At 43.2% G+C, this 13,478-nt stretch overlaps 1 protein-coding gene across 2 annotated transcripts in view; it reads left to right on the plus strand.

Annotated features, from left to right (window-relative positions):
* The first annotated feature begins 541 nt into the window (after positions 1-541).
* robo3 (roundabout, axon guidance receptor, homolog 3 (Drosophila)) overlaps positions 542-13,478 on the plus strand; it is a 103,947-nt gene continuing 91,010 nt past the window's right edge. Inside the window, exon 1 of one of the 2 annotated variants that reach the window (XM_028982789.1) lies at positions 542-1,105. In XM_028982789.1, the coding sequence (XP_028838622.1) occupies positions 952-1,105 (154 nt within the window). In that variant the 5' untranslated portion in view covers positions 542-951. The remainder of the gene's footprint in view (positions 1,106-13,478) is intronic. The other variant, XM_028982790.1, reaches the window with a different exon arrangement.

A 13,478-nucleotide genomic window follows, 5' to 3' on the forward strand; every position in this document is an offset into this window, starting at 1 on the left:
GTGCACAATGGAGAGAATTAAGCCTTAACGTGATTTACTGAGATTCCTTGCGTCTCGTGGAGATCTCCTCACATGATACTGTTGGATGATGCCATGATTGAAACATCATCCCTGGGAGACCGTAAGCCGCGACATCGGGGCTTTTGTTTTTCATGTTAGTTTACTTTAGTGCATGTGCGTGCATCCATTATGGTCGGAATATATATGGCAGGTTTCTTATGCGGCCAGTGCTAAGACAGTCACAGTGTATTTCCCCGGACCCCCCCCCTCCAGGGAAGATTATTAATCCAATAATTAAACATTTATTGCCGACAGCACCTGCTCTCTCTTAACTGGGACCCTCTGGGACCCCATCACAAGGTTCCAGGAAGCCTGGATGGGGAGAGAAGAGGAGGAGTGGAGGGATGGAGTGGTGGGAGGGGGAAAGGGAGGGAGCGAGAGACCGCTTTAGAGGGAGGGGAGGGGCAAAAAGAGCAGCGATTCGAAAGGGTCACCAGATAGCTGGATTCTTTAACACCAGCGAGGTGTTTTGTCGTGCATGTGGCCACTGTGTGAAGTTATGTGGTGCAAGAACAAAGGGACAACAGGAGGAAGAATGTGATGCGCTCCGGAAAGGAAGACCTGAACAATGCAAGAGGGGTCCCCCCCAGTGAGACTACATCTGGAGTGTGACAGCTAATGACAAAAGTTTTTTACAGCTTCCACATTTGGACACATTTGGACATTTTCAGCAGCTTTTTCGCAGAATAAGTCCCTTTTTCCATATCTTATGAGATAGACAGAAGGAGGAGCACTTGGAAGTGGAAAACTGAGTGGCTCTATCAGAGAAATCAGAATACCTGAATTGCCTCAAGCGGCACTCACTGGTTCCTGGCTGAGGCGGAGAGCGAGCAGGCTAGAGACTGACAGAAGGAGCAGAGGAACACCGTTCCTCTGGCAGCACAAGGCATTATGCTGCGCTATTTGATCAAAACCCTGCTCCAGATGAACCTGTTCACAGACACCATCCGAGACCTCTCCAACGGCACAGAACTGCTCTTCAATCTCTCCTCCATCCCCACATTCAACTCTTCCCTGCTGGACTGGGGCAATTTCAGCTTCAATGGTGAGTAATGAATAGCAGAGATTTTCCTGTGCTGGGGGACATGGACAGGTCTCTCCATCCACTAAAGTTTTCATTTAAGTTTATGTCGCTATAATTATTTTACCTGTTTGTACAAATCTTGATTTAAATCCAAAAATAACTAGATATCCAAACATGATGTTGTGGTAATAATCAGTTTGATAAGATAATTATTAATGCTGTCATTACCCTATACAATACATTAATGTAAGATTTTATCTTTAGTGACGTCTTGTATCACAAGTTTTTTTTTTTAAACAAGGATAGCTGATGTAAATTAAAGTGTTACTTTTGAAGGATAATGACTGTGCAAAAATGTACATTAAAGGTTATTTTAAATAGTTTGTAAGAATTCTAAAATAGCGGTGTATGAAGTTATGTCTTAACAGAAAACACGTTTTCTCTGGATGTTTGTCCAAAAACATGCTCATCAACATGCTTTCTGCATGTTTCTGTTATGATGTGGCAAAATTGCCATTATATAAGAGAGTGAGAATGTATCTGTGTGTGTGTGTGTGTGTGTGTGTGTGTGTGTGTGTGTGTGTGTGTGTGTGTCAGAGCTGGTACATAGCGAGGGTAATAGGGGAGCCCCCACAGTGCCCCCTTTTTCAGACACAGTAATGATGGAGCAGACTGAATGTGTGGGTGGTTGAGTGTGGGGGGGATCTGATAGGTGAATTCACCTTGATACCTTCATATATGCTGCTTTGACTCAATCAATACCACAACCTCTTCTTCTGCGGCAGTTAAACAGCTCAATTTAGTTCTGTTTCACCATAATGTCCCTTCTAGATCAATAAACCAGAACATAGGTTGTGAAGTTGGAGCCTTTCATTATACAAGCAATTATAAAGACTTCTGTCCGTATAATTCCTTTCTTACGTTCTTTTTGGCTTTCTTTCCTACAGACACATAATCAGAAGTGTCATGTTCGGTGTATATTTCCAGCAGCGGTCTGTCTCAGCTTGTCTGGGGAGATTGATGGAAGTAGAAAGTATAGTGGTACTGGAGGGGTCAGGGTTTTGGCCCCGGGAGAAGCAGGAACGGCGGCGCATTCGGAGCATAGCAAGTGGGAGGTAAATTTGCTTTTGAAATGTAGCACAGATAAGCTGCTTATCTCTACAGTGGCTTGGTATTGATAGTGCCGAGGCTTGGGAGGGGGTACGGGCAGTCGCAATGTGATCTCTGCCTTGGCTCTGGCTCTCATCACCAGCCCCTAATAGAGGGCTGATGAAAAAGCAGCGCTGTGCCAAACCACCCCCTCCCCAGTCGAAAAAAAAAAAAAAAGACAGACAGAAAAGCCCTCGCCGATTAGAGATCACGCTTACTGCCACACGTCGGCGTAATCCACTTCTTTCTTTTTAGTTTCCTTTGTTGTTTAGATGCAGAAAGGGAACAAAAAAAGTCTCTCAGCTTCGTCAGCCGAGAAAGACAATATTTTTTTAGACGAGCTGGGTTGCATGTAAAGGCTGTTAGAAGAGGGTGGGCAGAAAATCCTTCGCCGGCTCTGGAACAGTACTTATATGCCGCATCACCACCTGAATCGAAGAAGAGGAATTATCTGGGGGTCTCGCTCGGTGAGGGGCTCCTCTCCCGTCGTGTCGAAACACTTAGCGAGTGGAGTACTGCCCTGTCAGACCACTGGAGTCCCTCATGCCAAGCTCAATACTGGGGCAGAAGTGGTCAGCAGGCTGGGTCTCCGTGGAACTCATTGAAGACGTATATGGGGAAAAAAATCAATGCCAACCAATAGCTAATCTAGAAAATAATGGTGCATTGAGGCAGACAGAGCACACAGTGCACCATGGGGGATCGTATAAGTTAACCTTACCTCTGCTCTGCTTATTCTACACACTTAACGTAGTTCCACTTGGAATGGCTTGATGGACCAATTCACACTATATTGCTCAATCTTCAGTAGTTTTCCTCCAGATTGGGTTTTGCCAAATGCATTTGTGACCTTTGACTTTTAGCCCCCAAAGTCAAATCTGGATCTATATCCTGTGATTAAATTTGCTGTCTGTGTTTTGCTGGAGGTACATCTTGGTTGACTCATATGTCATCATTTCAGCTTTGTCACTGCCGGAACAGCGATTTGCTTTCATTTGAATTTGTTGCTTGCCCCTTATTGGCAATAACTGTCAGCACAACAGAAAATTGCCATTTGAGAAGAAAATCAGAAATGTCATGGCGCATTATCTCTTTGGGCAATGGTAAATTGACCATGAATTATTTTGTGACACGGTAGGCGGGGCTACACCTGAGCCATGGCCTAATACACGACACATGACATCATGCAAAGAAATAGTTACTCATGAAAGTTTAAAGTTGTTTTCATTATTATTACAAACCCCTGTTTAGACACAACTTACTGACACCCCTGTGACCCTTCATATGTTAATGGTGTTCAGTGTCCTTAAATAATCTTTTTAAGAATCTTGTCACTCCCGGGGCACAAACCCGTGTTCTCTAATTGGCAGCATTGTTGTTGGGGGAAAGGGCTGTTTTGTGAGGCGGTGCATGCCGGGGCTCTAATCCCTTTGTGCTAATGTAGCTATTTGTCTCTTCATCGAGGTCAAGTGGCACATCGCTAATCATTTCCTGCCTAATACCCGCTCCCGTTGCTACCATCTTTTCCACCGTGACACCGTTGAAGAAGCTTTGCTGTTAGAGAAAACATTTTGGGAAAAACACATTGAGCATCATTCGAAACTATAGCTTTATACATTTGTGGAGCATGCATTTTATTTTATCTGGCTTGGCTAGTAGAGTTTTTTTTTCAGATTTCAGAATTTATACATACATAGTGTTGGGTTTATTATCTGAAAATATTGTGTTGACATGAGAGATCTAGAGCTGTAGATTATTCAACTTTCAGTCTCATCACCTTTTTCAGTCCACGTTCCGCAAATTTAATCCACACTCTTACACCACTGTGCTCAGCCAAGTCATGCATTATTCATGGTTCGGAAGACCTGAATTAAAAATCCCCACAACCCCTCCTAAGAAAAGGATAAATACGCCATTTTCAATTTACAGCTCATTATCACTGAATCAAGAAGCCACTGGCAGGCCCTCATATCCTGCTCGGGGAGCGTGTGGCTTCTGAATATCCTAGTTGTTCAGGTATGAGCCAGAATGGAAAGGTTGTTGCGGGGGCCTAAGTGGCGCTGCCAGTGCCCATGTGAGTTGCCAGTGCTGGGCGGTTGGTGTGCACGAAAGCGCATTGTAATTCAGGAAGTGTGTGAAATGCGTGACACTGTCGCATGCCCTCCCGCTGTTCTGGCACCATGCTGCTCGAAAGAGAGAGACACCGCTCTCCCTCTGCCTTCCTCCACGTAAACCCTGTCACATCCACCCTCTCTCTCTCTCTCTCTCTCTCTCTCTCTCCTGGAGGACACCAGAATACCTCATTTATTCACTCGTTTGGAATGGCTGGTCACTATTGCATTATTAATGAAGAGTTTTTACCAAAGCCAAACATGTTTATTCATACTCAGGGCAGAGACAGAGAGCACAAGGTGCCTCCGTCCCTCCACCCCCCCGGTGCAGCACAGGCCGAACGTCTGTCATTAGGAAGCCGTACTGCAGCTTATATGAACACACCCCCTACCCAACATAAGCACCACACACGGACAAATAAAGTTCCTATTCCTAAGCGATGCTAGATACGACTGCCAGTGATGCATCATTATAACAGACCTTCACCTGCACCATGTCATCAGGGTCCAGCAGGGCTGAGTGACAGCCAGAGAATCGCTGATGAGCCAAGCTGTCTGTTCCAGACCTCAATTGTGATGGACGTCCTCTGTAACACTATTTCACTTCCATCGAAGTAAAAAAATGTATACGGTATGAGTGTATGGGTGATTTCTTTGAAAATGTGCATTGAAAAATACATTTTTAAACTGTCAAAAATATCAAAATCTGTTCACTCATTAATAATAGGCCGGTCTAGTAGGGGTCAGAAAATCAGGCAAATTCTTTGTTTGCCATGTGTCAATAAAACACTGTCAGTAATACATGGAGAATTTTGGACAAATCTATTGTCATAACCTTTCAAACTTTGGTTTTGTGGTTTGGTGACAGATCTTGTGGTTTGGTGACAGATCACTAACTTTTACTTTGCCAGTCTTGTTTGATTTTAGCTTCAAGTATGACTTCCAAGAACATGTGCCCAGAATATGCCGAAAGAATTATAGGAAATGCCTCATTTCAAAACAACACCTGTTGCTTTATCCACATACTGTATGCCTGTTCTTCCAGTCAATACTAAACATGAATTCAACATTTCATGTCTGCAAGATGTTAACCATGCGTCTTCTCATCTTTCCATCTTTTCCCTTGCCTGCGTCTCTCGCTCCCGCAGCCTCAGCCTGACTTTCTGGCTCCTACATTAACTCAAGATCTCACAGCCATGCCGCTCTCCTGCGAGCGGCTGCGCTATGAATACCATTGTGAAAACAGAGCTGTCATGTAGCAGCAAATGGCTGTCATTTCTATTCCTGGGCGTCAAGGATGGAGTCTCCTCTCCAGTTTAATCAACCATAGCGGGACTGGAGCGCTGACAAGCTAATCCCAGGTTTTAATAGCCCCTCCGCCTGAGATGATATGCAGAATTATGTACATAACAAAATGCAACAGTGCAAGGCACAAGTATGAAGGTGGCTAGTAAAGGTGGGAAAGCATACAAGGGAAAGTGTAAGGGGGCTGCATCTGAGGAGAAATTGCATTGAGAGGTGTCATCCTTTGCATATGCAATTTCGCTTCAAACTTACTCTGAGGGGTATTTATTTATATATTTTATGGAGATGCAGATGTAAAAGCATCATAATTGAAATGCCTGCAGATTCATTTGCATGGCGAAGATCACGCTATGACAGCCAGGCTTAAGATATTCACATTTGTAAAAACTGTCAAAGGTATTGTGCAGAAATATTCCATCATAATAAGCACTAATAGGATGATTTATTACTGTTCATATTTAGGATATAATGACATTCAGCGTGTTTTGCATTAAATATTGGGAGGTTTAATGGATTGTTCTCATGCTACTGTTTACTTTGCAGTTTACTCCAGCTTTCTTTCTTTTTACTTTTTTCCCCAAGTACTTTTCTCATTACCAGTGTATAACTTGATTACTAAAAATTTACAGTAATCCCTGAGTTTATTTTTTCCTCTGATGTTATTCTGTAACTGATAACTCCCCTGGTGCCGGACTCTGGCGGGGGGTGAATTGCTGAAAAGGCTTGAGGTCAATGAAAGGGTTGGGTTAAGTATGCTGATGATAAAGGGGGACGCAGGGAGGGACAGGGAGAAAGGTGTTGACCCCTCGCCCACTCCTCATCATCAGATGGAGCGGAGCTTCATTTATTTCACATCCCGTGACAGAAGTCAATGGGCCCACGTTGCGAGCCAGTGGAGCAGTCCCGTCGAGTTTATTTTATGTGAGTTCGGTCTTTTGTTCACAACATCTGCCCCGCGCATTGTTATTCTAATCAGTGCAATTCCCCTGTCATTTCTCTAGCCTCCTTTATGTACTGGACACACACACGTTTACATGCATGCAGGCTCCCTCACAAACTATGAGTGTGTGTGTGTGCACATGCATACGTGCACGAATGTATGCATGCAAAGGTGTCCAACAAAAAATTGCAAAATGCCCACATTTATTTCAATAGGATTATACGATAATCCAAAAAACACGCATGCATATTCATTCAGCATCCCTTTTCTTTCACACATTCTTAACTGATTTACTTGCTTTTGGTTTTGGTTCTGCTTAGAATTCCAAAATTCAATTTTTACTGTGCACAACTAGAGTGTGCATATGACTACATTTAACTTTATCATTAGTGCCATAGGAACTATTAGGATTTTAAAGCAAGTCCTATGGATTGACATGATCCACTTAAACTGTGTGGAACATTGCAATGTGCTCTTCGTGTTTGATTGGTAACTTTCTTGATTAAAAAAAAATCTAGCTTTTGCTTTGGTTAGAGATGTGATTCGACTGAAAGCTCTCCAAATGCATATGCAGAGTGCTTTAACCTTGAAAAAAATGAACCTGTTTTAGAATGCACATAATGAATTGTGGAACTGTGCGAATATTTCTTCAGTTTCTGCAAGGATGTGGCTATGTGTACGTATAGATTAATTAGCCCTGTCTGTTAATGGATGGCCAGAGTGCAACTGAAGGAGAAAGAGAGAGAGAGCGAGAATAAATGAGCAGACATGATGAATCACTCAAGCTCCACACAAGCTGTGAGGGCCTGTGGCGAGAGGCTGCAGCCAATCGATAGGCGTTTCACACTTAAACACTAATTAAGTCGTTACAGGGCAGTGCTGTCAGTCCTCCGCCCCTCCCTTTCTTAGACAGATGGCAATGAAATTAGCAGCCCAATCCAGCAGCAATACACTCTACTTCCTCCTTTTCAGTCATGTGTGATGGGAGCCTTAAGGTGTGCTTTGTCATGCCTGGCAACGTGCATAATCTCCATTATTGTCTCTGTGGTAAACTAATATCGCGTTACAGACGAATTTCCATGGAACACTTACCTTTTGAATAATGAATCTACACTCTGAGTGTTGAATCGAAGATGTGTGGTAAGAGGTATACGAGGTTAGATTTGTTTTAGGTGTACCTCCTGATGTCATGATCTTAAGCAACATAGACATAGAAACAAAATGAACCAGGGACAAACAGAGTACTCCAAATGTATTTTGTAAAAAGTCACACAGGATGAACATTTAAACATATGTATTACCTTATTGGTAGGTGGGTCAAATGATAATGGTCCAAAATCATTAACTTCAAACTCTTCACCTTTGCAGTGGAGTGTTGTTCATTATGTATGCAGGCATTTAAAGCTGTGAATCATATTATGTTTATAAACCATAAAAGCTGAAAATCCGGTTCTTCAACCAAATTATACAATTAGATACAAATTAGATTCAATTTGCTACTGGACGTCTATGGCCACACCAAGCTCACAGCGCCACGGTTTTTGTGGCTAGATGGGGAACTGCAGCCAGTCGTAACGTCATAATTAATTCTGCAGATTTTACAGCATGCGTTCCATAGCCCAGAATACCCATCTGCAGCCAAGAATCATCTGTCAGACAGATTTCCACCAAACCTTAGGACGTATCAATCAGCAAACCAAATCGGATAACCAGCATGAAAACACTTGGCAAAACATGCCGATCAAAGCTGTGCTTTTTTTTTTTTTTAATCTGACATGATAAACGCAACTGCGAGCTCGTTGTCTGCCCGAGGTCGATTGGTATGCAGCGGCTGCCGCTCCATCACGGGGCCAGCGCCCAAACACTGAAGTGCGGGCGAGGTCTCCACGCACAATCCGCTATATATTCGCGTCTCTTGTCACCTTACTTCCCCCCCAACCCACACACCCACCCAGGGAAAGCGGCGAGGCGCGCTTGCGTGGCATCAGCCGCGACCCGCGACGCGCCGCCGTCGTTCTTCGCGCCTGATAGAAATTTAATAAGCGTATTAGGATTGGCAGCTGCACTCTCCGCTCGCCGGGGTTTATTAGCATAAAACTATTTATTAGTCTGATTTCCCGAGCCGAGGGGACGTGGCGCGCGTTGCCATGGCGCCGAGGCGTGTGCGCGCGCTGGACCGGGGAGGAGGCGCGCCCCCGCGCGGAGTGATGTACACAGGTTGGTAGAACTTCATCAGTAAGGAGAAATATACAGTACGGGCCAAAGGTTTGGACACACCTTCTCATTCAATGTGTTTTTTTTATTCTCATGACCATTTACATTGGTAGATTCTCTCAAAAGTGGAGACCCTCCCTCCACAGTCACCAGACCTGAGCCCAATCGAGATGGTTTGGGGTGAGCTGGACCGCAGAGTGAAGGCAAAGGGGCCAACAAGTGCTAAACACCTCTGGGAACTCCTTCAAGACTGTTGGAAAACCATTTCAGGTGACGACCTCTTGAAGCTCATCGAGAGAATGCCAAGACTGTCCCTGTAACTACTGATTGTAAGTCGCTCTGGATAAGGGCGTCTGATAAATGCTGTAAATGCTGTAAATGTAAGAGTGTACAAAGCAGTGATCAGAGCAAAGGGTGGCTATTTTGAAGAAACTAGAATATAAAACATGTTTTCAGTTATTTCACCTTTTTTTGTTAAGTACATAACTCTACATGTGCTTTCAGTGAGAATCTAACAATGTAAATGGTCATGAAAATAAAGAAAACACATTGAATGAACACAATAAATGTGTCCAAACTTTTGGCCTGTACTGTATACACACCGATATAAGAAATACGAAACTAGATATCAAAATAACAGCAATCACACAGAGACACAGGGTAATAAAAAATGTGGTGGGATAAGGGCAAAAAATTAAATAATTACTGCATGAGTAAAATGTAAGGTCATGTGTCCTATTGCACAGTCAGTGTCAGTGTTTGATTGTCCAGTTTGTGTCTGGTTAGGCTAATTGTTCCTGCTCCTCCTCGTCCTCCTCTGTCCTTCTGTTCTCAGAGTTTGATGGCTTGTGGGACACAGGAGTTTTTAAGTCTGTTGGTTCTGGCGTCCTGTCACTGAGCAGGCTACTCTGGCTTTTTATGTCCCAAGAGTGTCCAGCTCCATGCTGGGTTCAAGGATTCATGATTCAAAGCTTTTATTGTCATATGTACAGAAGAAATTACGTTTCTCTGTACAATGAAATTATTTCTTTGCCCTCCACATACCAATTCCAAGTTTATTATAAATAATTATAATTGTAAAAAAAGGTACTGAGGACTTAAGTTTGTGTGCAGATGTGAATGAGTATTAACTGTGTATTTGCAAAGTGAAAAAATGTGCAAGGAGCAGAAAATTTTAAGTCAGAGAAATTACATTTACATTTACATTTATGGCATTTGGCAGACGCCCTTATCCAGAGCGACTTACAACGTGCTTTCAAGTTACCATCGATGAAGAGATCAATTCCGGTTCACTAGGACCCCAACTATGAATACATCTATTTTATTCACTCTGTTGTAGATTCTGTACACAAAGTTCGACAACAAGAAAATTACAATTTAATCTAAATATTCTTTAAAGAGGAAGGTCTTGAGGTGTCGTTTGAAGGTGCTCAGTGACTGAGCTGTTCTGACCTCGAGGGGAAGTTCATTCCACCACCGAGGGGCCAAGACGAAGAATTACAATATGATGTGCAAACACCTCTTCCACCCGGGCTTTGCCGAGCACAGTGCCGATCCTCCTGATCAGTTCTTCCAGCCTGGATTTGCTGTGCTGCTCCCCCCTGCACACCATATTGAAGAAGAGGACACAAGCAACCACAGAATATGTGGTATACATTGTCCAGTATAAGTTGTGAGGTGGCACCCCGTTGATCCCACATCCCACAGATGCCCTATTGGATTATGATGTGACGAATCTGGAGACCAGTCAACACTTTGAACTGTGTCTTGCTGAAATAGTGCACTACCACCAGGGAATTCCAGTTCCATGAAGCGGTGTAATTGGTCAGCAGCAATGTTTAGTAAGGGGGGGTTTGAGTCAAAGTAACACCCACTAGTGTGCTGGACCCCAGGTTTCCCGGTAGAAATCATCTCGGTGAATCTTGCACTCTGAAACATCCAACCACCATTTCAGACTGGCACGTGTGGTCACCAGCAGACTCAGCAATTCTGCTTTCGGCTACTGTCCCTCGCCTCTCTTTAATCCGCCATTAGCCCCCTGCAGCTACTAATTAGAGCGCTTATCCCAGTCCCTGAGACCCTGCGCACAGCAGGCCAGGTGAGAGGAGGAGGCAGGGAGACTGAGGCGAGGGAAAAGGACCCTTGGGCCAAGGCTGGGTCTTTGTCACGTGCAATGCCAGGCTGATGAATTTACTTATTCGTAATGTGAGGCGAGAATCCAGCTGAGGATAGGGAGGGCACAGAGAAATTCAAAATTTTCTTCACTGCCAGATATCTGAAGAGGTTTTTTTATCTAGATTCACTGTCAAAGTTGCAAGGCTCATATACAATTTTTTTTAGATTGACCTACAGAGTAAGAAATATAGACTTTTCATATCATTGCACTGTGCATATCATTGTATGTGTTTACAAAATCCTAATTTTCTTACATTCTATGTGAAGCAGAAGTGCCTCCACCATTTCGTTAAAGGTCCCATGATATGTTTTTTTTGCGTTTCTATCGACCTTAGTGGTCTCCTAACAAAACTGAAGTCTCTTTCCAAAATTCAGTCTTGGTGCAGAATTACAGCTGACTTTTATTTCGTCCCACAATGAGATTTCTCCAGGACGCGCCATTTTGGTGTCTAATGAGGAGGAGAGAGGCGGGACGAGGAGGAGAATGGCCTGTAGAAGTGAGCGAGCATTCACGGTTAGTGAACATCGTTCACCAACCACCACATTTGGTGCAGACAAGAAATCGGTTTGCTGTTTTTCCAGAAAAAATAAATCCCATTGTTTCTTGGTTCACAAAACTAAAAAATACATTTGTGCTCATTTTTACACCCAATTGGTGAGCAACTGCAAAACTTTGCATGTTTGCAAGCCATGATGGTCAATGGAGTTACTCTTTTAGGGGCGGCGTGTGAAATTCTCTGGGTGGAAAAAGCATGAGAAAGGGGAGGTGACCTTTCACCTTATGATGACATAAGGGCTGACATTCCAGATCCGACTGTCTGAGCTGCCACTTACTGAACAGCAAAAACAGAATGATACTCTTTACTCTTGTTCATGTCGCCATTTCTAGCCACTGCAGGACCATAGACAGGCTAGGGGAACTAGTATTAATGTTAAAGTGACATTTTCATGATAGGGGACTTTTAAATGGTGGTAACACATTCGCCTATGAACCAGAAGACCCAGGTTCAAATCCCGCTTACTACCATTGTGTCCCTGAGCAAGACACTTAACCCTAAGTTGCTCCAGGGGGACTGTCCCTGTAACTACTGATTGTAAGTCACTCTGGATAAGGGCGTCTGATAAATGCTGTAAATGTAAATGTAAATTTGGAGCCAATGTGCGCTCCATCACAGCCATTAATATGTACCGCTGCAGAATAGTGTTGTGCTGCTGGTGTATAGAAGCAAACAGCATAACCAAAGTGAAGTGCTGAAATAACTATATTGTTTTAAAGTGCACAGAAACTACAGATTTGTCTGTTCCAGGCAAAATCTCCACTACATAAAAAAGTGACTGCTCGCATTATATTAATCCTTAAATCCATGTGTCCGCTAACTGCATGGAATGACTTTGTGCTGCTGGTGTTTGTCTCCACATTTCACTCATCCAGCAGCGGGGGTGTGAAAAAAGTCCTAACAGTTGATGGCAGCGAGCAAACTTATTACCATTCCACCTTTAGAAAGTAATTACTGAACACTAGGACTCACCCGCTCTCTTTCTATCTCTCTTTAGCTACCCCACCCCTCTGCCTTAATCTTCATAAAGTCTCAGGTTATTATCCCTACAGCAAGCTCAGCAGTATGCAAGAGCGGTGGTTAATATCGGCTGAAAAATCTCATCTGATGGCTTGCCGTTTTTGTGCGTATGAATGAATTCATTGCTGACCGAGTGATTGATGGCACTGGTTCTCAGAGCGATGACACAGATGCTACCCTTTGAAGTGATAGAAATGATGAAAGGTCACGGCTCATATGATCACTTTTCCTATAAGGTATGAGTGATGCTTTCAGATTCGATAGCGCCAGAGTTTTAATGGAGTAGAAAAATAGACATGGAGAAGTGCGACTTGATTTTTGGAAGCCCCTCCCCAGTGTTTAATTCCACCCCCCTTCTTGCCACCCTCCCCCAGTAAGGTAAAATAAGGCCCTGGTTTATTTGAACATTATCTAGCACAGCTGGCAATTTTCCATGACAAGAGACCTGGAAAATCCAAGGTCCTCACGGTGGCATTGGTGTGTCACCGGGGGCCATTTCTCATTATAAACCATGATTTGGTCCGGCTTCAAAGAAAAAAGACAGGTCCTTCAAAATGAAATTCCAACCCCGTATTTGATATTGTTTCCCACACTCATTAAACACTCATAGGATAAGACTTAGAGGAATTGTTTGGAATAGTTTTCAACAAGTTCCTGTTTAAATTGTCATGTTTTAACAAAAGTTTGAGTGTGATAGACAGAAATCTGATAATATGACTTCAATGTATGATTGTATTTTAATAATTACATAACTCTTGTGACAATGAAGAAACAGATCCAACTGTTATTTCGGCAGAAGCCATGACCAAATACACCGTAGAATGTGCATTGATGTTCAAATATATGAGACAAAGACAGCGTTACATTTTTGAGACAATCAAAAATGAACTAACCATGGCATAATATTATGTTACTTATGTACT

This window comes from Denticeps clupeoides, chromosome 6 (assembly GCF_900700375.1).
Source record: "Denticeps clupeoides chromosome 6, fDenClu1.1, whole genome shotgun sequence".
NCBI lineage: Eukaryota > Metazoa > Chordata > Actinopteri > Clupeiformes > Denticipitidae > Denticeps > Denticeps clupeoides.